Raw genomic sequence first — 25,150 nt, 5'->3', positions numbered from 1 at the left:
AATAGCCGATGGAGTCACGTAACACACGGTGAACAAAGCTTAATACACACCGCAGCCAAATGCAGAAAGGCGCACGGAAGCGGGCACAGCAGCCTGTGCAATAGTGCAACAGCCAGCCCACAGCAGGTGTGACGCCCTGGGTAACGGTAGCACAAGAAACGTACAAGAGCAGCATTCTGCAGAGCGTATGTGTACATCCCAGGGATTCTCATACTGGGCTTCAGGAACACTCTGTGTTGCAACACAGGCTTCAGGAACACCTTGTGCTGCAACACCGCTGCCATCCCAGAGCCTACACCCACCGGAGCATCAGCAGCTTTCCAGCTGGTGGGGGGCTCTGCACAAAGGCAGCCCTGCTGCTGCTCTGCAGCCTCCACTGCTGCAGGGTGAGCCGACGACAGCGCTGGAAGTCCCACATCCTCTTTTGCAGCCGCTGAGTGTCATCATCTCTTCAGAGGTCTGCGTACTGCTGGAGCCCAGAAGCGGTCCTGCAGAAGGGTCTAGCTGTTCTAGGAAGGGTGTCCTTTGCAGCAGTAGGTAGCACTGCACTTTATCTCACACGCTGGGGCTGCTGCCAGCATTGCATGGCGTAGAAGGGGCAGCTGCAGCCATGCAGGGGCAGGAAGCCACTAATGCGCCGGGAGGCTGAGGTCCCCCAGCACGCAGCTCGGCACTCACTCGGACAGGTAGCTACCAACAAAGGTGGTGGATCACAGGACTGAACAGGGAATGTTTAAACAGACCACAGTACATGGGGACACCAGGCTAGCTTCCCCTACCTGTGTCCTGACCACACGCACCGGGAACAGTGCCACAACACGCAGGGGATGGTAGCCTGCAGCAGGCTACTGGATGCCCACCTGCTGCTTTTGACTTGTTCAGACCATCACTACTACTTACTTCAAAGACTGATAGTTTAGATGAACCTTCACATTTTCTTAAAATGATATCAAACAACGGTTTGGATGCGGTTTGATAGTTTTATTAAATATACTACATCAGTATCTTGTACTCCATAATCTTTTGATCACTCATACACTGACTTGCTTAAAAATGTATTTTATAGAAAAACATCTGCAAAGTTAACACTAAAAAAAATACATAGTACACACCTCTGGACAATCTGCATGTTAGCAAAAAATTCCTTTTATTATCTGACCTGAACATGTACTTAAACAAGTAACATCCTCATGAAACAGGACACACTCCTTGAATATGGCACACCTCAAACTATTCAGACTAAAGGAAAACTAGTGCAATCATGTTTAATTGCATCTAACAACAGAACAATAAAGCCTACTTTTTATTCCTTTGTTTTTACATTTTCTCCAAACCCACTCCATTTGTTCTGTTCCCACCGCAACAAAACATCCAGTGATTATTCCTGTAGATCATTGTCCTTACATTGCATGAAGCAAACTTCATATCAGCTGATCCATATTTACACTGAAGCATGCAAAGGGGGATGCTGCAACTATTTGCAATGCAAATCTGTTAAATACATTATAACTGAACAACAAGGTGTCCGTTTAACACTGCAATTCTACAGCCTTTATCTGTGGTGGAAGTTTCCAGTGTATGAATTATAAAACAGCATACAATTCAGAAACAGAAACAAAGAATTTTGTGAATTGTTTGTATTTTCAAGAACTAAATCTTTCCGAGCAGTGTCTAGCGCCGAAACCAAAGCCAGCTATTGAGTAGCCAGAAAGCTACAGTTATTGAATACATGATCATTTCCCTCTTAGCACGCTCTTTGTTTTCTTCTTCCAGAAGTTGTAGGCGGCGATTAAGTTTGATTATCTAAAAATAAGTAAAGGTTTTGAACAGTTAATTAAAAGTTGCCAGACTTTCTAGAAGCTTCTGAATAGTCATGTAAAATTAGTATCTCAGACAATTTTTCAGTATCTCAGACAATTTTTAAACACTTGATAATTTGGCTTTCTGTTTTCAATTGCTAGTGATCAGACCTTGCTGTCCCCAATAAGTAGGAACAGAAACAGAGTTGGACTCTCCAGATTCCCAGAACAATTCAGGATACGCAAGGGCAGTCCAGAGGGGTACAGAGAGGATTCCTCACTGTATCTGTTATGGGTACCTTTGCAGCCACACAGAAAACGTGTTCCCCCATTTTACCTCTACAGCTTTTTCTTAGTATTATCAACTAGTGCTTTACATACCTGTCGTCTTAAGGAAGCAGCATCTACAACTGTCATGTCATCTGGTGTTCCCTCAAGCGTAGTATCAAAGTTGGAAAGACCATATCTATCAAATAAGGGAGATAGTTTAGCCATCTCATACAAAGATTAGAAAGTACCAGATTTTATCAAAATTCTAGTAGATGTATTTTTTGGTGATGACAGAGAGAGAATGATGAAACTTTTTTCCCAGCTTTTACAGAATCATCTATTTCAATAGGATCCTAACCTAATAAAGCACAAACACACATGAATCAGGTTCTTGACTGAATCTAGGTATATTGCTCTCCACATTTAAATATTTTTGAAGGTTCTTCATGCAGACAGGCTTCTTGCTGTCACTTGGTCTCTCAAAAGACTCTTTCTAGTCGTTTAACTGATTAATGAAACCTGATGTCACAGTTTTGTCTGAACTAAAATGCCACCATTGCAAGAAACCTGGCAACAGATTAGAAATAATCTAATGAAGACTTGGAGAGAATTGGGTGTCTTATGCTGTGTACCTACTTAAATATCCGAAGTGGACACCTACTGAGATTAATGATCTCAGTCACATTAACCTTGGTATTTTAGGCAGAGAACCTTGCAAATAAAGAGTCTAGTGCCCAGCCACTGCTTGCTGAACTTTGCATAGTTTGTTCCTAGAGCACCTCTCAGTTTTCTTAATGTAGTGATTCAGAGAAAGCATTATTCTAACCCCTAGGGCAAGTAAATTAAATACAGCAAATTTATTATTGGTTGGGAAGTGGCAGAAAGTCTACATAAAGTATGTGTTCAATCACCTAAACTGAACAAAATAATGTCGCAGCTACCAAATTCACAACAAAATACACCTAAAAGAATGTTCAGCATTTAATGACAGTTATTGGTCAACTTCAACTAATGTGACTACAAGTAGAATTCCTGAAACTTGCAGAATGCACTGAAGGGCAGGTACTACTGTTACACTGCATGTTCTTTCATTGCTTTCAGAAAACTTCTATGGAACACCCTCAGCTCAGGCAAGATTCCTCACCTCCCAACAGACAAATTGTCAAAAGTTTCCCTGTATTGTTGTTCATTAATATAGTTTCTAAATAACAATTGCTGCTTCTAGATGAGAGTTGCATTAGTCTGGACTTAGACAACGAGATCCTTGAGCAACACTGTATAAAAGACAGGAAGTTAATTACAGAATCACAGAATCAACTAGGTTGGAAAAGACCTCTAGGATCATCAAGTCCAACCATTACGCCGGGACTGCCAAGACCACCACTAAACCATGTTACTGGCGGCCTTATCTACCCAGTTTTTGAACGCTTCCAGGGACGGCGATTCCACCACTGCCCTGGGCAGCCTGTTCCAATGCCTGATTACCCTCTCTGTAAAGAGATTTGATCTGTGGTTTTTTGGGTTGAAAGGCATACAGGGAGAGGGAAAACTTCTCCAGGTGGGATCAGGATAGAAACAGCTTTTAGTAAAGGATGAGTCAAATAACTCTGTCAACAGAGTCGTAGCTGTTTTAAAAACACAGTATAGGAGAAAAAGAAAAAAAAAAAAGTTTCAACAACTCCTTTTGTTAGAAAAATATTTCCTCATTAAGACTATTTTTAATTTCTTATTCTAAGAAAACTTCAAATACACTTAGTTATAATTTATGCTATTTATACTACTTGTAGTTCTTTCAGTTTAGGCAATATTAAAAAGAGCAAAACTGCTGGGGTTTGATTTTTTATTTCCTCAGTGTTGTGAAGCTCACATTGCTAACTGAGCAAAGTTATTTTAAAATAAACCAAAGTTAATTATAATGAACATTTTTACTGTTAAAGAAAGCCTGCAGCTTTGCACACGCACACAAATAAAACAAGTTTTCCTTACTAATACAGCTCCTCCGAAAGCCAAAGAGATTTCTGAGGAGGGTCTTTCTGTAGCCATTTTTTCATTTGCAATAGATGGTAAAAAAATTAGAAAATTCCACCAGATCCAGGGTGTAGTTGTCCCTCTCTATCTCTTGGGAAAAGCAGAGAGGCTCATCATTTCAGTGAGACAGGCACACCTCCCTCCCAGGTCATATAAATTTAATATAAAGTCACTGTGTATCACTGCTGCTCTAGCAAGTTCCAAACTATTCCAGGTATTACATTGAGAGGGTTATCAGCAAGAAATCCCTTGAGATAATCTCTTGGACTGTTAAAAAAACTGAGTTCCTGAGTTAGAGAAGAATCACCTGCTTGAATTTAGTGTCTACTTAAGCACAGAAGTAGTGGCAAATGGGAACAATAGATGTGGAAGGGACTCTTTCTTCATCCTGAACTATGTGTCAATCTTACATCCGGTTCCACTGAAACAATGTCAATCCACCAAGACAATGGCAGTCAAAAGGCATCCAGCTACAACTAACAATCAAAGGCATGTTACTGAGAACGCCTGGAAAAAATAAGGTGACCAATTAATTCGTCAAGACCAATTCTTCTAGCAATAAAAATATGAAACTCACTGCTAAATAGCAAATACTGGCAGTATACTACTGATGTAATTTAAGAGCCTCTCCTGACACATTACTTTGAGTCAGAATTCTGTAGCACATTGTATCTAATAGACAAGTGAGGTCTTTGAAGGTGACTTGCATGAGTAAGGAATAAAGGCCTGAAGTATCTAAAGTTAAGAGGGCAGACAGAAATAAACATTGTGTTTTAAAATAAGGACACTAGAAACAGGGAAGCAGAAGTCTGAATCTAAATTAGTGGATCATGACTAACAAAAAATACTCTTTACCTGGTGTTGTCATGATGAGGGTTAGAGGAAGTGGTAGCAGCTGACCCACCACGTAACACTGGCCTACGGCAGGTTTTTGTAGATAGAAAGCACAAGACAGAAACAGGAAATGACAAACAGAGATAAGAGGTAAACCACACAGAACAAAGGAACATCAAAATTTTTCCACTTAGATTGTATGACGTTTAAATACAATATATCTATTTATTTTGTTGTAAATTACACTTTCTTTTTTCTCTGAAATTTAATCAACACTGAATGTTTATGCAGCTAAGACATGCAGGCAAATTTTTGATGACACCGCTTCATTCATGGAAGACAAACTGTTGGAATAGAGGTTTGGGTGGAGGTTATCAACCTTATAAAATAACCCTGGGAAACTTCAGGTTAAACCTCACCCCCAAATCAAAACCCCATGCAAGAACAATGAAAAATAACCCTGTATCTACACATACATAAAAGCCTTTTTAATCATCCTCTCTTCCCTCTAGGGAAATGGGAGATTTGTCTTTTCTTTATTCACCTATGCTAGATGTAATTCAGAAAACCTGGGCTAGTGTCCAGGAAGAGGTGATTAAAAGCTTCAAGTAGACTGTATGAATATCCTTGTAAGTGTTGCTCTTTCAATTTATTTTCCTTTTCTTTCTAGGCAGAGAGGAAGAAAAGGTAGAGCTTTTTATGTTGCTGAAACTATATAATATATATTAACTTTGCAATAAGAAGTTACTGTGTTTACAGAATACCAGCAGTACCTTCTATGGACAAAGGTACTGGACAAAGCTAGTACTATGTGTTTTCAGTACCTCTGGTAATGAGGCACTAGTGTGCCACATCTATGCTGTGTAACAAACTGGAAAAGAGCCTGAAATTTTTTTTTTTTTTTTTTTTTTTTTTTTTCAGTTTCTTTCCTTTTCCCAAAGCCAATAAATGGTTCTTCTACCATGCATTTAACCCATGTATACTCCAGGCTATGAAATAAAAAACAAAGAGAATCTAGGTAGGTGAAGATCTTTACAGCAGGTACGTGTAGGAGGAAGAGGCTTGGTGCTGAGGTGGCTGGGAGAACACTGTAGCCTGGCCTGAAAATGAGCAAAGAACCATGCAAAAATATCACAATCCCTAGTTTCATTTACAAGGACTGGAATCTAGGAGCCTTAGTAAACTCTGCTATCTGATACAATACTTACTGGCACTGGGACCTACTCTAATCAGCACCAAAAAAGCATGCCACAATGTTTTTCCATCTTGTACGTAACATAAACCAGTATGATGTGTTTTACAGAACAGAAACCCCCATTCCCAATATGTACAATAAAAAGAATCTTTACCTAAACGCATGAGGTCTTGTAGAAAGTTATCAAAAAGGTATTCCTATTCTTTAATCAAAGAAATAATTCAGCTAGCCTCAAGTCCTGTCTGACAGGTGCTAAAACTAAATACTTTCAGAAAAGAGTGAGAAATTCAGCAAACAGCACCTATGGAAAAGGTCACAGAATTTCTCTGCAAACAGAAGTCACCTGTAATTGGTGGATATATGAATGCCAGCTTGTCAGTATCCACCAGGTACTTCCCACACCATCTGACATAGGACAGTATTTGTGTAATCAGAACAATAAGCTTCAAATGCTCTCTAAACTCTTGGCCTCTGTGGTATTTTGTGGCAAACAAAGTTTTACAGCTGTTGTAGAACTAATCAATACTTATTCACACTACCCTTCCCAATGAAAGCCACAGGCTTGGAGGTAGCTGAAGGCTACAACAAGGAACAAAACTAGAGCACTCTGGAATCTGTGCACATCAGGAACCTTAAATTAAAGTCTTTAAATTAAAGACTTTTTAATTAAAAACAAGTCTTTAATCCCACTTCCCAACACAGCCAGGCTGTTAAAAAGCTGCACCTGATTTCTTCCTTTTCTTTACAGTTAACATTTTATTTCTTTACAGGTGGACCCAAAAGGATCACCAGAATACTCTCCTGCCTCTCCCACATTTTTTACTTGCTTGGCTTTATATATCAACAACAAAAAAATCATTCTATAGATCACAGTGGCCTCATAACTGAGATCAGCAGCAAATTTTTTGGTAAATACAGAATGCATAAGTATAATATAGTCAAGATACTAAATACATGGCCTTCTTTTTTAAAAGGGAGTAAGAGTATATTAAAACTTTGAAATTTCTGGCTACTTATTTCAAATTTCATTCTAAACATTAAGACGTGATCAGAAGAAGCCATAACTCCAAAGCCATGTATACAACACAACTATTTCACTGCAAATACAGCAGCAGCCTGTAACATGAAGGGAATGCACACTAATAAAACTTAATAATGGTGGGAAAACAGGCAATAAGGCAATAACCAAATAAATCTGGTCTGTCTTCCACTGCTTAGAGTGGAGCCTGCAATGGAAATACAACAGTAATGATGCAATCATAAACACACGGTCTGGGAGGAAAACAACAAGGTGTGGACAATCTAAGTACCTGCATCAAACTTCCATCAGTTCTGTGCATGACAGGGGACTTAGACCAGCATATTCTCTTTGTTCAGGCAGAGGTAGCAGCTATGTCCACCTATCACTGTACTTTAAACCCCCTCTGGAAATCTCAGAAAGGCTGTAAGAATGGGCACTAGGGCTTTACAGACATATTCTGGACATGAACTGGGTAAGAAGCTCAGCTTCTGAAGTACAGAAAAGATTGGTACATTGAAGAATCAGAGACTGGATGAAACTGCTCTCCTCGCTTCTCTTGGTGCTTTATGCCCTTACTTCAACACAGCAATGGGCTACTGCTTTTCCCAGGCTCCTACATATTTGCAGACCATTTCATTTTAGTTTTGAACTACATTACCCCACTCCCAACTCATGTGTAGCCCTCTTCGATGGTCTTAACTCACATCCTATTTTATTTCTACCATGAAAAATATCATTAACTTGCTCAGGATAAAAAGTGATATCATAACACCTCAGGATATGATTATGTGGGTGGTTTGACATTTAAGAAGGACAGTGGCTTTTTAGGAAGGGCTATACTGAAGAAAGGCAGTAGAAATAAGTATCCATACCTTTTTCTCCTAAATAAAAAGGTATTGATCCAAAAGATGAAGAACAGTTCATATAAAGTACAGATTTCAACACAACCCTATTCAGATACGAAATTGCCTTTCCTCCTGTATTTAAGACATCACTAAAATCCCCTTAACTGCATTTTTTGGTGTGTGTGTGTGTGTGTGTGTGTGTGTGTGTGTGTGTGTGTGTGTGTGTGTGTGTTTTGGGTGTTTGCTTGGTTTGGATTTTATTTGTGGTTTGGTTGTTTGGGATTTTTTTTTCTCTTTGTTTTAGTTTTGTTGCCTGGAGCATGAAGGATCAGTCTTTAAAAGACTGACAGGAGGTATAGGCCCTCCAGTCATTTGACAGAAATTGAAACACAAAAATGGTTAGAACTGGAAAACAAAACTGACCTATTGCCCTTGTCCAAGCTGAAGGAAATGCAAGAGTAAACAGACAGTGTAAATAGTGATCATTAAATTGTTGCCTATTCAAGTAGCCTACTATACAAGCAGTGCCAGCTAAGCTAGGCATAATTCATTATCTGCAGCAGTACAATCCGCACCTACCATTAGCAGTTTTAGTAGATTGGAAAATATTTTGTAAAAAACAAAACAAAAAAGCAAGCCATGAAACAAGTTAAAAATATTTCCAGCGAGTAGCAGTCAGATCTCGTTCATTTCAAAAGATCTCTTCTAGTATTAAGCATAAAATGTTTAAATACATAAGGTTTTGAGATAGAAAGCACATTACACAGAGCAAAAGAACAGAGTGCAGGTTTGGAGCAATTTAAAATGAACACTATTTTGCAACCATGCAAGTGGATCATCCAAATTTCACATTCCTAAGCCAGCTGTAGAATAGTGGTGGGTATCTAAACACCCAACCACAAAGGATACACTTTCACCTTCTTGAAAACTTCATTATTTTGGCACCTATTTGTTCATAGGTGTCTAGAAATAGGTTTCCCGGTTCTTCCAGGAAGGTTAGTAAGAACATCTCAAAAATTAACCCAAACCAGGAAAAGTAATGCTGGTTTTGAATGATTCAGAACCCTAGAAATTTTCTGATAATTGAAGTTGAAAGTGTATGCATGCATATATGTACGTTTTCGAGAATCCAAGAAAACATGGGGAAGATCATGCCTAATGGAAGCCAGGAATAAAACCTGTTAGCTTCAGCTGCAGGCTGGGGGAAGGGTTAGAATTTCAGTCTCTATGTTAACAAGGACTCTTGGCACAGTATCCATAAGTGCTATTATTCACAGACAGTAGAATTCCTCCTTATCTGGGACCTTTAATTTTGTAAAGCAAAGCAAACTTGTAATTCTATCTAATTTTTAATACTGACAAAGAAAAAGGTATTACTGTTCAACTGCTGACAAGCATCAAAAGTTTTTTAAGTCCCAGTTTAAGAACATAAAGGCCACTAACACTGGAGTTCTATACAAAATGTTAATGCAGGCATTTATATACTGTCAGGTCAGCAAACATGGTGAGCTACAGGAGGTGCTAGTTTGGAAAGTAACTGCAAACATACAGACATTCACAATAAGATTGGCTTGATAGTCACATTGTATTACCAAAACAACTAGAAAGCAAATCACTTCACACTACTAGCTATGAGGAGTGCTGCTGGGATATTAGCAACAAGAGGCAGATGGCAAATTTCAAAAGAACTTCCTAGCACAGGCCACACTGATGGGCTGCAGGAGGAATGAGCTGTTCCTCACAGTGTTCTTGCCAATTACCTCCTCTAATTCGATGCCTTGGCAAGCTGTTGAGGTCTCAGCTAGCCCTATGCTAGAGACTAACTGTGTGCCATTTTTACCTGACCCTCTGTGCTAGCATAGTATTGAAATGAAAATTGCTTTTGGTAAATTAATCTTGCCACTGTTAGTCTTTATAGATGTTTCTATATTGTTAAATGTACCATTCTTGTAACATTTCAAAGTGGCAAAACAGTCCAAGTGGGCAAAACTCCACTGAAGAGAACAGAAATATTATACAATGATTGCCATGAGTCTTGTTTTGGCTCACTACCTCACATTAGCTTACCCATAAAACCAGAGGCAGCATTAATCAGAGAAGCAAACAGCTTCTCAGCATACATTGCCTTTCTTGCTCTCAGCATCCAGCAAACTGGTCACCATCAGTTGTACATCAACCAGATATAACTATTCCCAGTATAAACTGAAACAGCCTAAAGTCTTGACACATTACCAAGGGCAGAGTCTACAATGCCTTGCATAATATTCTACCCTGTTTCTGCACATTAGTTTTAATGCTTTATGACAACATCAACCCAATCTTACTGATTTGCACCATTGCTCACCAACAGAAAAGCAGGAGACAAGGCTAACTAATTTGCAGGGTTAGGCTCAAGTATTAATTGCAGAAAACAGTGACAATCTGGGAACAGCAAAATTGCTTGCAGTCACAGACTAACACTTCCTATTTTGATTTTTATTTGGAAGAAAACCAAAACAATGCTATATTTGACTGAAACAGAAGCATTTTGAAATGTGAATTTTGGACAATTACATTGCTTATGAATAGTGGAAGCAAAGGAAAGCAAAACCAAATAATTTCATCTATTATTTTGTAAACAGAAACCAAACTCCACTAAAAAGGAGAAAAGAAAAAAAAAAAAAAGGCAGCAAAAGCTGGCAGAATCAGTGACAACCAATCACCTGCGGTTTTCATCCAGCACATCCAACACCTGCTGGTAAGCCCTACGAGTGGAAGACTGGATAAACGACAAAATGCCACGAGCAGAGTAAAGATTAGTTCCATCTTCAGGTAACATATTGGGAGGACAGATACGAGCCTGTTGCAGTGATGGTGTCACACTGTTCATACAAGCATAGTAAATGAAGAGAGAAACACTACAGTCAGATTTTAAATTAAAAAAAGCTTTTCAGATAGACCCCATTCCAAAATGATTATTGCTTGCTTTTGGTTTACCTTTCTCCCACCACAGTAAGGCAACACTCCCAAATTCTAGTAGCGTTGGGATCATTAGCTACATTCACATATATTCTTCAGAAACAAACACAAGTAATATTCCAAGGACACAGTTTTGATTTGATATACAAGTTAGTTTTAGAAAGTCCTTGTTCAACTAAATCTGTACCTGTTGAAGTCAGTATTCAAGTCCTCACTGATATCAGACAGAAGAGTGTTTTACAAGCACTGGCATTTGAAAACAAATCTTACACATCATCTCTTTTCAAAACACAAGCCTTTTTCAATACGGAGAATCTCACACAGCCTCTTCAATAAAAATTTTTCTTCAAGAGGCAACTAAAGATCAAGGTAGTATTTTGTTTTGCACTCTGATTTGCATGTGAACAAAGTTTAAAGGCAATTGCAAGAAATTCCAAAGCAAGCACAGAATTCATATCCCTGTGCTAACAAATTACATGATCTGGCTTTTTGACAATGATGCAAAAGTAATAGTTAAAATACACAGGATTGAAATTCAAACATGACCACTTGGATTATACAAACCTCATCTCTGTCAGACATAAATTAGTTTTGATAAACTGCTTTTGATTTGCTTGTGTTTCTTTACATTCAACCTGACTTTATCCACATTTTCCTTCACACATCAAGACAAATTTCTAATATATTTTATTCCAAGAATAGCATTCACAATTCAACACATTTCCTTGCCACTTGTGATTTGCCCCAGCAGTTTTTTGATTTAGAATGCCAATCTTCTCACTTTTGGCATTTTAAAGAAATTAAGCAAAGCATTAGTAGCCACATGCTTGAAAGCTGGTTTGATATTTGGATAATCTCTGGATGGGTCATGATTCTATGGATACTCTTCATTCTGAAGAGAATTGCTCTGCAACTGGCTGGCATCAAGATCATAAAATAGAGTAAGAAAGAAAATTCAATTGAAAAAGGCAGATTCAAAGCATGTTATGTCACCCACGGGAGAGTTCAGCCATCCCACGCTTCAGGAGACATCCAAAGACAGCAGTGGCTGGTGCTCGACTGATACTGGTCATTATTTATTACCTAAACTGCAAATATCTTTTCATGCTGCTGTAGAGTACACTTGGACAAAAGAAAGTAAAAAGGAGACATCAATCAACATCTATGTCTCTTCTTTACAACTTTTATCGTTCTCCAGGACTTGTAGAATCCATCTTTTATATTTATGATGACTTCTAGCTTGCAAGCAATGGCAGTGGTCACACCCACACATTATACTTTTGAATTGCATTGGAAATGCCAATATTCACTAGAAAAATACCAAGAAGCAGAGGCAAGTATGGAAATATTGCCACTAAAGTGAATTTGTGAGAATTTCTACTCCTTTGTGGATTTGCTGGCTTGAGGCAAATGAGGGTAGAGTTGAAGGCTTGAACTCACAGTACATTTTACATTAAAAGTAATTTTTCCTATTCATCACTTCAGAGATCTACAGAATAGGCTGAAAGACAGCATAAAAAAAAAAGCTTAACAAGCAGTATTTAGACATACTGCAAATTAGAAGACTTTGTGGAATTCCTGTTGTCCAGAATGGCATTGCTGTAAATACCACAGTAATGTTATCTGCATACAAAGTTTTCTCTAGGCACTGAAAAAAATCCCCCACAACTATTTAACTAAAACTGCAAAAAATTCTCTAGCAGAAAGTTACATGTTGGATTCAATGATCTCAAAGGTCCTTTCCAACCTACATGATTCTATGTGCTGATTAAATGGAAACTGTGGATAATAAGGAAAATTCAAGGCAGACTTCAGAACTGGATAATTCCTAACACCGTGGTCTAGTCCCTGGACTACTTTATGCTCGTTGTTTATAGGTGGCTTGTAAGAAAAGGCAGTTTCAAGAGTTTACTTAATTTTAAGATATTATTTCTTACTTAAGAGAATATTTAGTTTGTTAAATGATTTAATTACTTCAAAGATTTAAAGCTATTTGCTCCTGGATATGAGCTAAACTGTACAGCTCCATGAAATTACTCTATCTTCTCCATAAAGGCTATTGCTAATTTTTACATCCTTTTAAACGTGCATAGTTTGACAGAGGCCTCTCTCTTCCTTTCTGTTTGAAAGTAAGAATAATTCTATGAAGGTCTCAAGTATCAGGATTAAGGAATATGGGGGGGGAGGAAAAAATTCTACTACAAGGGAAATCCTCTAACATTTAGTAAGACTGCTTATCATTAGACCTTGTGGCTATCCCCCTTCTCTCTTCCATTTCTAGTTAGTTCTGGTCTTACTCCTAGATATACTTTTGTTTGAAACTTCTGAAAAAGAATTCTTATATACAGCTCCAGACACTTATTTTAACACTCCCTAGTTACAAACAGCAGTCAACTCCAGAGTTTAGAACCCAAACACGGAACTACAGAAATTAGTATGGAAGAGCACAGTAACATTCTACTATATAGTTTTTAGCTTAGCAGTAATCTCCCCCAAACCTTCTCAAAGCATGTGTGATGTAAACAGGGTTTATTTTAGATATTTCTCCAACTTACAATTCTGGAAGTATTAAATGAGAGGTAAACAGATTTAACTAACTAAGGTTACTTTAAATTCAACCACACAGACTGTATTCTTGTTAGAGGGGCACACCATCACCTTCTTCCCCACAGCTTGCATGAAGAACAGAATTTCTCAAACTGTGGAAATTGAACACTCTAGAGAGAGACGTGTTTTCCTGAGGGAAAGGCTGAAGCAGAAAAAAATTCAATGCCATCTCCTTTTCCATGCACTCTTGATGATTTGTTGACTTCCACTGCACAAGTGGAATCCCTGCAGTCACCATTGGCTGGCAATGGCCACCAAAAAACTTTGTTTCTCCAGCTATTCAAAACCAGCCAAAGAATCAAACGAACTTAAAGAAAAATGAAACTTCAAAATAGCTTGAAATTCAGTTCTTAGTTAAAGTTACCCCTTTCACTTGCTGTCTGGTATTTTTCCCTATGTTCTTTACATAGGAAAACTATTTGGCCAAGTTTGAGAAACCCTGAAGCAAAATTAGAAACCACACATTCAGTGTAGCAAAGGCTGTTTCAAATTTTATATTCTAAACTAGATACTTAGTCAGAAGATTAGTATTGCACAGAGCAACATAATTAAGCACATTCTTGATTTTCATATACTATGTAACATTTAGGCTTACTTGCAATCCTTAGTCGAAAGAGGTGACTGGAACCGTGGCATTTTATTTCTTGAGACAGTATCTGATCTGTGCCACCTTGAATAATAATTGTAATCTCTTAAGTAAGCATCCTTATAAATAGAGGGATTGTAATTTAGAGAGCTGTCATTACTGCTACACAGCTAGATAGTTACTGTAAAGCAGGTGCCTAATTGTTAGTCTCAGGTTTTTTAAAAGCATTTGAGAATTACTGTCTTTGGTGAAACTCAACTTCCAAAGAATTCCCAGATCTGTCTCTGCATGCAACTGGATGACAAGTAGAGAAAGAAAACAAAAAAGAAACAACTGTTTGTACCATGTAAGGAACACTGTGATAAGGAGCCCAGCAGCAAACTTTTTTGCTTCAATCTGACAAATTGTTGCAGAACATTTTGTTCTGTCACTTTGTAGGTCACACACTGGAATGTGCACAGTATATCTGCATATTTTGTCCAAAGAGGACAACAGTGTCCTTGATTAAAACTTGAGTATTATATTCCCATTTAGAAAAAAGAGTTTTTAAAAGGCAGTGCCTCCATGTACCTTTTCAATGGAGTCCTCATCATGGCATCCAAGTAGACTATCATGTCTATCAGGAAGTTGAATCAAGGAGGTATGAGAGATACAAGCATTAAAAAAAAAAAACAACCAACCCAATAAACCAAAAGGTTTTTTCTTCTGTAGGAATTAAATATTTCAAGTAAAACATGGACTCTGTTTCCTATCTGAAGATGTGAACCAGACACCAACAAGCAGAGGAATAAGGAGCTGATCTTTGTCAAAGACATGACATGAACTTTTAAATCAAGCCAGTTTTGATGAAGCAGCAATGTATCATGACAGTAATTAGAGCAAAGATTATTTCTTTCAGCCAACAATACTGAAAGTAAGAACTTTACAAGCAGATGGTTTCTTGTGGTTTTGTACCACTGGAAAGAAACAGTACTTCTAGATGAAATTTCAATGTGATCTAAGTAAGGTAACAGGTGTACAATTACACTTCCTGTGGTGTAAAGAATACATTTGTAGTAGGATTTACCTACTTAAATGGTCTAATTTGTCAACAAGAAAGCTAAACTTAGAAGACATGCACCACATTTACTATGAATCTCTAATAAAGATAGTAGTCTATGAACTAGGTGATACCCGGTACCATCAGTAGCATAGTTTTCATCAAGCAGGTTGGTTTTCTTTTTAGCCTGTTTTGAGCCATACAGTAACACTTCTGCATGGGTAGCTTCTCTAAGTAGCTACCACAGTGAAAGCAGAATGCCTCTTTACCAATTTTGTTTGTAGAACCACTACTTCTGGTTTTATTTACTTGAAACTTGCAGATTTTTTTTTTTTTTTGGCACTTTACAGCATATGTCCTGTGGCCCAAATTGTGAGGAAACAAGAGCCAAGAGATATCTTTTTCATCAAGTACAAAAGGCTGCATTTGTGTGAGCCATATAAGTTCTACTGTGAACACTGTGTTTTTTGTAATCTGAATTCACAGAATACTCTCCTGAGAGTTAGCCAGGTACATAGTCACATTCTTCACTTGGAGACTGACAAAACCTGGGTGAGGGAGAAATGCCAGACTTGGCATCACTGACAGTGCCACAGCATGTTCAAAGTGATTTCTTTTTTTGGATCATACTGGTTCAGAAGGTCAGAAGCAGCAATGACGACAGAAAAAGAAGCAGTTTCTAGGAACCTCAGCGATTTCAAAGCAGATGGTCTACACATTAGGCACAGCGTATCTTCTGTCATAAGAAAACAAGTACTTGGGAGGCCAAGAGATAAATGAAGTTCTGCTAAAATACATTATCTGCAGGTCAGCAAGTGTGGATGCTGCATTGAAGATTGTTAGCTTCTTCCACATGGGCAGCAGAGAGTGCAGATACAGCAGACTCAATATTAACTAGCTGTTATTTTTCATACAAACAAAAGAGAAAAGAACCTGGATCAATCTAAAGCTTATATAATTCTCTTAAAAGACACTGATAATGGAAACTGCTTGGCATCAGAAGTTTGATTTTATTTGACAGACCATGCAGGCACTAGTATGGACGTCAAGAGAAGAAAACTAATCTCCAGATCTGTCATAATTCCCTGGCTTTTGCAAATGATAAACTGAGTCACAGATCACACCCTTTTTAAAGGATTCTGGGTGTGCACTGTATTGCTAAGCCTCTGAAAGACTACTAGTAGGTTCATAAACTGGGACAGCAAATAAGATTCAGACCATTTAAAAACAGTAACTCTATATATAGCTACTGAGCAACAGCAAAGCACGGAGGTGAGTTCAATAGATTTAGGATTTTCAGATTCAAGAGGCCCAAACATATGTGAGAAATCTGACAGCAACTGGATACATCCAGTCAGAGCTGATCTTGACAGTTTCTCAGATGTCTGACTGGGCAGACACAGCCCATGACTTTCACAATACTAAACTAACCTGGGAAGCAAGGATAATGGAATTTCAAAAAAACCAAGAATTCATATACCATCTGTATTGCATCCTTTAAATGCAATACGTGAAGGAGTGGCAAAGCAGACCTGGTAATATGGAAGGGGTAACCTTTTTCACAAGCAGCTTCCGTCACATGAAGACCATCTATTTCAGCATGCATCATGTGCAAACTATCAGATAGGCAAGTTAAGGCCATTCCTACAGTGAAATTCTAGTTTGTCTGGTCCAACAGGAACATAACTGGATGACCACAGGATACCACAGGGAACTTGGGCACTTAGTAAGCTGATAGAATGTTTGGAGACAGAGTTGATTGGGAGCTTAAGGATATGAATCTAGTTTTGCCAGGTCAGCAAACAGATACGACTCAGCAGACTTGAGTACCTAGACGTGCAATCTATGAGCTTTTATGAAAACCAAGTGTCTGATTAAGAAGAGGAAGATATGTAACAATATTTCCATGAAGATCTGGAGGAAGAGAAGAACTATAACATGTCTGGAATGTGCATCAGAGTACATTTATCAGTTTTAGACTAACAAGTAGACAAATATGAAGTACATATAGTACCTCCTGGTGCTCCTGCTGTAAATAGAAAACACATTTCTGGGGCATAATTCTATTTTAGACTAAAAATAGGTAGACCCTAAGCAGGCCATGCACTTATTTCCCTCTAGTTACTGAAAATGAAGTTTATGGTGATTTAACAATAGTGTTATACAGTCTACATTGGGACAGATGAATCCCATCTTTTAAATCTTAGATTTAAGATACTTTCAACAAGGGAAAGTATTCTTTCTAGTAACTGTATTAAAATTCATAGATAAAAGATTTCTAAGTGTTACATTGCAAAACCAGTTATTGCCAGATGGAAACATGCTGTCACTCAGAATAAACTGTGAATAATCCACGATTATCATATCTAATAAAAAAACTATATATATCTGCATGACTTCAGAAAGCACCATAAGAATTTGCTACCTCAGACGGTAACATTATATGAAGTTTCCAATTCTAAATGCTACTTGACATTTTCGTCTCAAAAAATGAAGATATATACTCACAGATTCTAATACATTAAGTACATGAAGTAATTTTTATTTGGTGTCAAATATTTATGAAGAAATACACATATTCCTTCTTCTATGAAGGAAAACTGTTACAATATGAACAATGGGAGAACCAGGAACATTTTGATGCACAAAGAACTCAAATTCTTGAATATTCAGGGGAAGGGACAGGGAATTATACCAGCTCAGGAACTGAAAAATCTCTTGAAGTAACAATTCACAATAACTGGTAAAACCAGCTGTGAGCCCACAAACACTCCCAGCCATACACTGCAAGAAAATATTTCACAAATGAGTCACCTCACTAAACAAAAAGCATAAAAGTTAAGAAAAATGCTGGCCTTCTGAATTTTAAAATTATGCACTTGCCACAACATACAAAATGTTAGTTGGAAAAAACCCCAAATAACAAGGAGATAAGTAACAATGAAAATATGCAATAAAGCTGTAAGCTGTGCCCCTGCACCCTGTTGCTCTACTCACATGGAATCATTTCGGGCCAGCTGGCCATTCTGTCGAGTGGCGTTTTCGCTCATGGAACGTTCTCTCTTCAGTCTTCCCACTGCACGGATCTGCGTAAAAGGGGAGAAAGGAGAAGATAAAAGACAGGGAATTCCAGGAGGCACTTAATAATTTGCACTGGAGATTTGTAAGTTAGATCTGCCCGCAGATACAAAGGCACGTTTTCATGTTTCACAGTGATTAGGAGGAAAACAACTGGTGACAGGATACGATGCTGGTAACACGTAAAGCCAACATCCAGACTTGTTGCAATCATGTTGTTATCTATCCATGTGATCTGGTGACAAAAGCATGAACAAACAGAATTTTTATTATTATGGTTAACATTACTTCGTATCACCAGAGAGAAATCTATTTCTACTGTATGAGTCTATAGAATATGTAGCTTCCTAAATATTTTTCAGTTTTTAAGATGTCAGTTACCATCATCCACCAGATGCTAGTGTTATACCATTCTTTGAAGTCGTTTTTCAGAGTTTTGTTAAAACTCACTAACTCTATGTGGTATCATCTGGTCATGAATCCAAAGGTTAACTATACATGTTAAAAGAATCTTGTTTTCTGATAACCTACAAATAAAAAAAATAATCTGCAGCTTTCTCTTCACTCAAAAGGATTTTTTCTTTTTGTAAAAGTATTTTAAGTAGTTCTAACTATGAACTTGTAAGTCCTCTGTAAGCTTACTGAGCATGGCAACCCCTAGCCATCTGCCAGTTAAATATGGAACTTCAGAATCATAATCAGAACTACTACAGTGCTAATAAAGATATTTTTTATATTTTCCTAACATGTTAGCAGAAAGCACATCTGCAACACAGTAAAGAAATCATTGGTCATTTCACTTCCTTTAGTAGAATGCTTCTCAAGTAAAGAAAGAAAAAAAAAAGTACTAGCCTCTTCATTTTGAGGTGTCTGCTGTAGAGGTTTTTCTAGGTCCAAAAAATCTAGCGGTCGATCACTAAGAGAAATAACACGGGGAGGAGTTTTCAATGCCAGCGGTTTGAATGGAGTAGACTGAAGAAGGTCAAGGTCAGGTGGTCTGGAAAATGGAATGTCTTCACTATTACCTGCAAGAACATTAGTTGTCAACAGAAAGCAAGCTGTTCTGAGGCATGAGGGCTAATGCTACAATTCAAAAAGGTACCACATCAGTTACTTCCCCTGACTATGCTAAATAATTAAGCATACCTTTCTCTAACAGGGCTTGTATGTTAAAAACTATGGTTAAGGTCTCATAAAGACCACATTAACTGGCACTTATTTGAGCAGTTTCTCTGAGAACAGTGATTCTGAATAATCCTGAGCAACATCAACTGTTATCACAAGTGAGGGCACTTTTGATCTCAAGACAGACTCCTATTAATAGCTTATTTGGTTAGAAACATGGTGACTGGGGATGTGAAGATGTCACTCTTTCAAAGCATAAAATATAAGCATGTCACACATTTCGCAAATTATAAACTCCAGTTCTGTCACTGTAAATCCCATGACCATAAATCCTAAAGAAGCATTAACAGAGTCCACCAAATAATAAACAGATCCTTAACATAATTAGCAATCTCATTATAATCAAACACATTTTGTTCGGTTAACGTCTACATCCCCAGAACTTCTCATAGTTACTTTAGCTTACAGTAAATTAAGAAACATCAGGTGTCAATCGATAAACCTTTTTTCCTGCAGTAAGACAAAAAGTCAGCAATTAAACTTCCTGTTCATATTTTGTTAACTGCATCCACTACAAGCTATACCAAAACTATTCATGAAACATTTTCAGAGTTTAAGAAACTTCCTAAGTCAAAAGTTGATGAGCAAGAAATGTTTGAAAACCACAAAGCAGTTTACAGGTTTTTATTTTAAAAACATATCTGTAAATTTTTTTGTCCATCCAGAAATTTGGGAAACTAATTTAAATTTTCACCTATTGTTCTTTTATTGAGATGCAGACATACCTGCCACTACAATCCGCTCTGGAACCTGCATAGTTACACTGGCATTTGGAAATCCTTCCTGGGCGCCCTTCTCAAGGTCAGCATTTTGAGGAGCTACTTTGAGTTTTTCTGGGACCCTCATGCGCTGACTGATTCCTTCAGTGTATTCCATTTCATACTGAAGGCGATTAATTTCTGCCATCTCGGCAGCTGGAGATGGGAATGCAGCCCCACTCATTCTGGCAAAAGAAAACCAAAAGCTGTAACAGCAATTTAGGAAACCAGCAGAAAGTACGCAAAGGGAACTCTTCATTCCGATTACTGGGCAAGTGGTAGATGATCATAAATAAACAGGCTTATTTTGAGAAACAAGTTATATGATAAATTTTATAGGAAGTGTGGTCAGAAGTAGCTGAGAGGTGAGAGCAATGACAGAACAACAAAGTGATGCTGCAGGCAATGCTCAAAGCCGCACTGAGGGTCCTCAAATTGAGCCGTGACAAAACAACCCATAGAAATTCTGCGCAGTATGTACTACTCCTGCACTGGCTGGCAGAAAAAGAAACACAAACCAACAAACCAAAAAGAATTGGTAGGATCGGTATTTACACAGATCCACTGTACTGCGATTTGAGAAAATGGATGAAGTCTTACAAAACTGCATGTTGACATAGGGGAACAAAAGAAAAGGCTTGGCTTGGGCGGCAGCCTTCTGCTCAATGCCAGTCACCCAGATCTCACTCCATCTTACAAGGACAAAGCTCCTTATCGACAGCCTGTCACATCATCTTGAAAACCTAGCATATTCAAAACCCATTCCCAATCACAAGCAACTTTGTAAATTTCTCACTTCTGAATTTTTCTGTAAATTAATATCTTACTTTCGCAGAACAGATACAAGATGTTCAGAGAAAGAACAAGACTTTATTTAAACTTATAGGGTTTGCCAATACTTTATATATACATTTTCCTAGAAAAATAAGGGCATTTCATATGAAGCAGCAGGGGAATTTCCTAGGAACTGGGCTGTGAGAAACCCTAATACGGTAAGGCCAAGATAACTGGGTTTTTTGAGGTCAGGTTTAAGGTTGAGAGAAATCCTAGAGCTGCACTTGGAGGTGGGCTGGAAAGAGGCTGCTGATGGAAACTGTGGGCTGGAAAGGGAACTCGGGTAGCTGGGAGAAGTTGTTCACCTGGGCAGTGGCTAGTGGGCCTATCTGATGGCTCAGACCAAGATTATGGTTATGGGCTCAGTTCAGAGAGGGACATCCTGGAGCTGCAGTTGGAGTAGGGGTAGAAAGGGGCTCCCAGCAGAAACTGTGGAATACAAGGTTGTGAGGAACTTTTCATCCAGGCAATGGCTGAGGGGCCTTGTCAACAGCTCAGACTAAGATAATGGTTATTTTTAGGGTTAGGATTGAGAGAAATATGTATTTCTATACATACATGTACACACATAATATGTAAATATAGGTTAGCAAGAAATCTTCTAGTGCTTGAAGTAGTTCCCCAAATGAAGTAATCTATCCTGGCAAAAAGGCAGGTTTTGCCATGATAATTGCAATTACATTCTTTTACTGGTTTTGGCAGCAAGGCCACGTCTGCTGCTGCATGTGTGCTTTTATATGCTGAACATGCAGAACTTAGCAAACCAAATGCCTCAGTGCAGGCCATTATCTGGCAGGTGAGACAGACCACAAGCTGTTCCTCCCACCACCACAAAGAAGCAATACTTTCCACATTTATCAGTAAAACCTCAAACTAATAGCAACCTTCAGACAACAGAAAGAAGCACACAGAAGGATCTGGATTGTGAAACACTATATTAAATGCACACATTTAGTATATTCAAGATGTGACCATTTGCCAATCCATCCTGGGATCCTCAGTGTTATTTTCAGGACTTCCTACCACCAGAGATCAAATGAAAGAATCTCATTCATCTCAAAGTCTCACTGTAATACAGTAGGAGAACTAGGGGTCAGGCGGAAGGCAAGAAGGTCACTGTTCTATGTAAACTTAAAAATAAATAAATAAATGAAATAGTTAGAAAGGAAATACCTGAAGTGATGCAGATTTAATCCATCTGTATTGACTTTTACCGTTTGTATCTAGTGAAAGAAACTGGAAAAATCCATTTAACTAAACACTTCACAGGAGTTTAAGAGGTGCTTAAGCAGCTCTGTCACTTCAAAATTCTTAATATTTTACTTTGGGGGCTTTCTGTTTCTGCCCTTTAGTATTGCAAACTCCCGCAAGACACTGACTAGATCAGACAGGGATATGAACAAAGTACACAGTCTGCTGACATTTCCACATTCCAAAACATGCTTTTTATTTCAAAATATAGTCTATGATCAGTAAATCATTCCCAGATCCACAGGGATAAAAATCATAATGTCAATAAAGAGTCTGAATTTTAAGAACTTAGAGCACTCAGAGTATCTATCGGCAGCAGCTTAAAGAATAGTTACTGCTCACAAGACTTGACAAAAGGTGTTTCACTGCTTGTTCACTTTCTCACTTTGAAATACCTGTATGGGTCTAATTTTTGCAATCAAGTATCACTACACTGCAGCAGTGTTTACACCACAGCTTTCCTAAAGCTTGGCATTGCTTTGTACGTAAGTGACAACTGCTTTCCAGCTGTAAGGTAAAACACACACAAAAAAGGACAGCATTAGAATGGTTGCTTTACAAACTGTCTATAAACTAAATAGCACTGCGTGGGTTTAGCTGTACTTGCCAAGGACCTATAGATACAATACTTCAATCTCTTCCTACTCTTGCCTATTTCTCATCTACTTTGCATATTTGTATTGTGGAATTGTATTTGCTTTCAAAGTGATTTCAATTTTTAACCCTTTTACAAAGGAACAGCAAAACACGGAACAGTGAGATTTCAGCAACAGAAAACTTAAAATATTTAAATAGAGCTTGCAAACAAAACCCGGAGCTATTTAAAGAGAACAGAAATCAAACTTACATTTTCTGTAATGTTCTTGTTACACAGAGCATTTTATAGAAGACATGAATAATAAATCGGGGAGGAGGGTTTTAAAATTGATATTTACAGAACTAAGTAGCTCTAAAGAGGCATGAAGATAGAAAAGAAGTCTGAGAATGATGAGACAATAAAAATACCATTACAAACACAGGATAAATAAAGGACAGAGAGCAGCTGAAGCACAAATGACCATCAGTGGCAGAGAATAAGGGAAGAGAGAGCAAGAGAAGTTACACAGGGTGAATTATATGTGTTCAGAAAGACAGAAGGGTACCTCCTCCTCCTAAACAAGAACATCAATGGAAGAGATGGGGATGAAGCAATGCATACGAACCTGAAGGATGACTGTTCGTCAGCAATAATCAGACACTGGCCATATCTGTGATGCAACTGGGAATGTTATGCACAGTGGGGATGACCAAGTTAATCACAGATTCATGAAGACGAGTACTGGTAACAGGACAGCTGTAACAGCACTGAGATCAGAGCAGGCTTTACAACCTACACTTAACTAATAGTAACTTCTCCCGCTACCAAGCTGTTTGTTCCTGATGCCGATACTTTACAGCTAGTCTGTTCAAGTATACATAAGCTACAAAGTGCTCCTGTGGCAAGTGTCTAAGATATCCTTTGACAAGTAAAAGGGAAGAGGAGGACACACATTATACAACCTAAAGAACCCTATTATGGGACCCTAAAACTGTCAGAACATATATCACAGAAGCATGTGATCAGAGGCTGTGAAATAAAAAAAAACAGTAACAGAACAATTTGAGGGAAAGGAAAGCTGGGCATAGGCTAAATGCCAAAAGTTGTTCTGCACAGTATGGTTGCATGTGTTGAACTTTGGAAATTCATTACCCCCTGTCCTTAGCACAAGGATGACATGAACCAAAACATATACCTGTTACACATGAACAAGGCAGCAGGATGCCAAGAACATTAAGGGCTGCATTCTTTCAACTTTGTTTTACTACAGCTGGAGGTTTTAACACAAAACACCTTTTATTTTTCTTTTAACATTAAAAATACTGGAAACGTTAGGAGGAAAAACATGTCGCAGTCTGACAACCATTTCTCTGAAACAACCAAATATTCACTGCGTTGCTGTCGCAGTGCTCATTAAGAGCACTCGGCACAGACTGGCTGGCCCCGTTACCTGAACGTTTCTAGTAACAAGCCGGGAGCACAAGGCTGGGAGCGCCGGGAGCACTGGGCGCGCGGGACCGGACACTAGGAGGGATCGGGCGGCCAGCGACGGGGCGACGGACGGAAGCGCCCGGGGAGCCAAGTGCCCCGGGATGGGGTGGTGGTGGTGGTGGGGTTGGCAGCGGCGAGGCACAGGGCGAAGAGCGGGGCTGGGGCTGGGGCAGGAGCAGGAGGGGGCCTGCGCCACGGGGGCCGCGGCTGCGAGGAGACACGGTCGCGGGGAGACGACGCGGGCTCAGGAGGGGGTATGGGTCTGAGAGAGCAGGGGAAGGGCAGGCTCGCCCCCCGCAGCCCCGCGGCCAGGCCGAGCCCCCCCGGGATAATCTGGAGACGCTGCCGTCAGGCCCTGGCAGCCCGTACTTACCCAGAGCGGCGGGAAGGCTGCCGGCGAGCCCAGCCCAGCCGCTCCTGCCGCGCTCCGGACCGGCGGGCGGCGGAGCAGGGGTGCTCGTTAAGCGGTTCGACGCGCCCTCACCACACAGCGCAGGTGAGACGCAAACCCCGGCCCGCTTGTCCCCATCGGGCTCCCGTAAGGACTGCCGGGCCGGGGACCGCGCGTCACGTGACCGGCAGAGGGCGGAAGCCGCTCTCGCTGGCGCCTGGCGTGCGCGGGAGCCGGAGGGCATCCATTTTTAGTGCGGGAAGGCGGGCGCCGCGCAGGCGCGATGGGGCGTGTCCGCGGGCCGCGCCGCAAGGTCACGGCGGCGGAGCGAGGCCCGGGGCCGGGGCAGGTGGGGTCCGGATCGGTACCGGAACCGGAGCGCGGCGTTCGCGGTACGGGGCTC

At 39.4% G+C, this 25,150-nt stretch overlaps 1 protein-coding gene across 12 annotated transcripts; it reads right to left on the bottom strand.

Moving 5' to 3' along the window:
- Nucleotides 1-960: 960 nt before the first annotated feature.
- Nucleotides 961-24,932, bottom strand: MFF (mitochondrial fission factor). 12 transcript variants are annotated; one of them, XM_030495147.1, is made up of 9 exons: nucleotides 24,730-24,932; nucleotides 20,171-20,388; nucleotides 19,113-19,300; nucleotides 18,180-18,268; nucleotides 14,153-14,227; nucleotides 10,695-10,853; nucleotides 4,953-5,015; nucleotides 2,181-2,265; nucleotides 961-1,803 (listed from the first exon to the last, which is right to left on the bottom strand). In XM_030495147.1, exons 2-9 carry the CDS (start codon nucleotides 20,385-20,387, stop codon nucleotides 1,672-1,674), a joined length of 1,008 nt encoding a protein of 335 aa, XP_030351007.1. In that variant the 5' UTR covers nucleotide 20,388; nucleotides 24,730-24,932; the 3' UTR covers nucleotides 961-1,671. The 12 variants fall into 12 exon arrangements, with proteins under 12 accessions (XP_030351007.1, XP_030351008.1, XP_030351009.1 ...); XM_030495148.1 differs by having other exon boundaries at nucleotides 19,113-19,285; nucleotides 24,730-24,930; XM_030495149.1 differs by lacking the exon at nucleotides 4,953-5,015 and having other exon boundaries at nucleotides 24,730-24,931.
- Nucleotides 24,933-25,150: the final 218 nt, after the last annotated feature.

The sequence above is a fragment of the Strigops habroptila genome, chromosome 8 (assembly GCF_004027225.2).
Source record: "Strigops habroptila isolate Jane chromosome 8, bStrHab1.2.pri, whole genome shotgun sequence".
NCBI classification, from domain to species: Eukaryota; Metazoa; Chordata; class Aves; order Psittaciformes; family Psittacidae; genus Strigops; species Strigops habroptila.
Note: the sequence above shows the minus strand (reverse complement) of the source record. Positions and strands in the feature narration are given on the sequence as shown.

Excerpts from the sequence above, each read along its gene's own strand:
- MFF (XM_030495147.1), bottom strand. The coding sequence starts at position 20,387 with ATGAGTGGGGCTGCATTCCCATCTCCAGCTGCCGAGATGGCAGAAATT. Across the intron at positions 19,301-20,170 it reads AGAGCGGATTGTAGTGGCAG|CTAATGTTCTTGCAGGTAAT; the intron begins GTATGTCTGCAT and ends TTCTGTTGACAA. Across the intron at positions 18,269-19,112 it reads AGACACCTCAAAATGAAGAG|ATCCGTGCAGTGGGAAGACT; the intron begins GCTAGTACTTTT and ends CCTTTTACGCAG.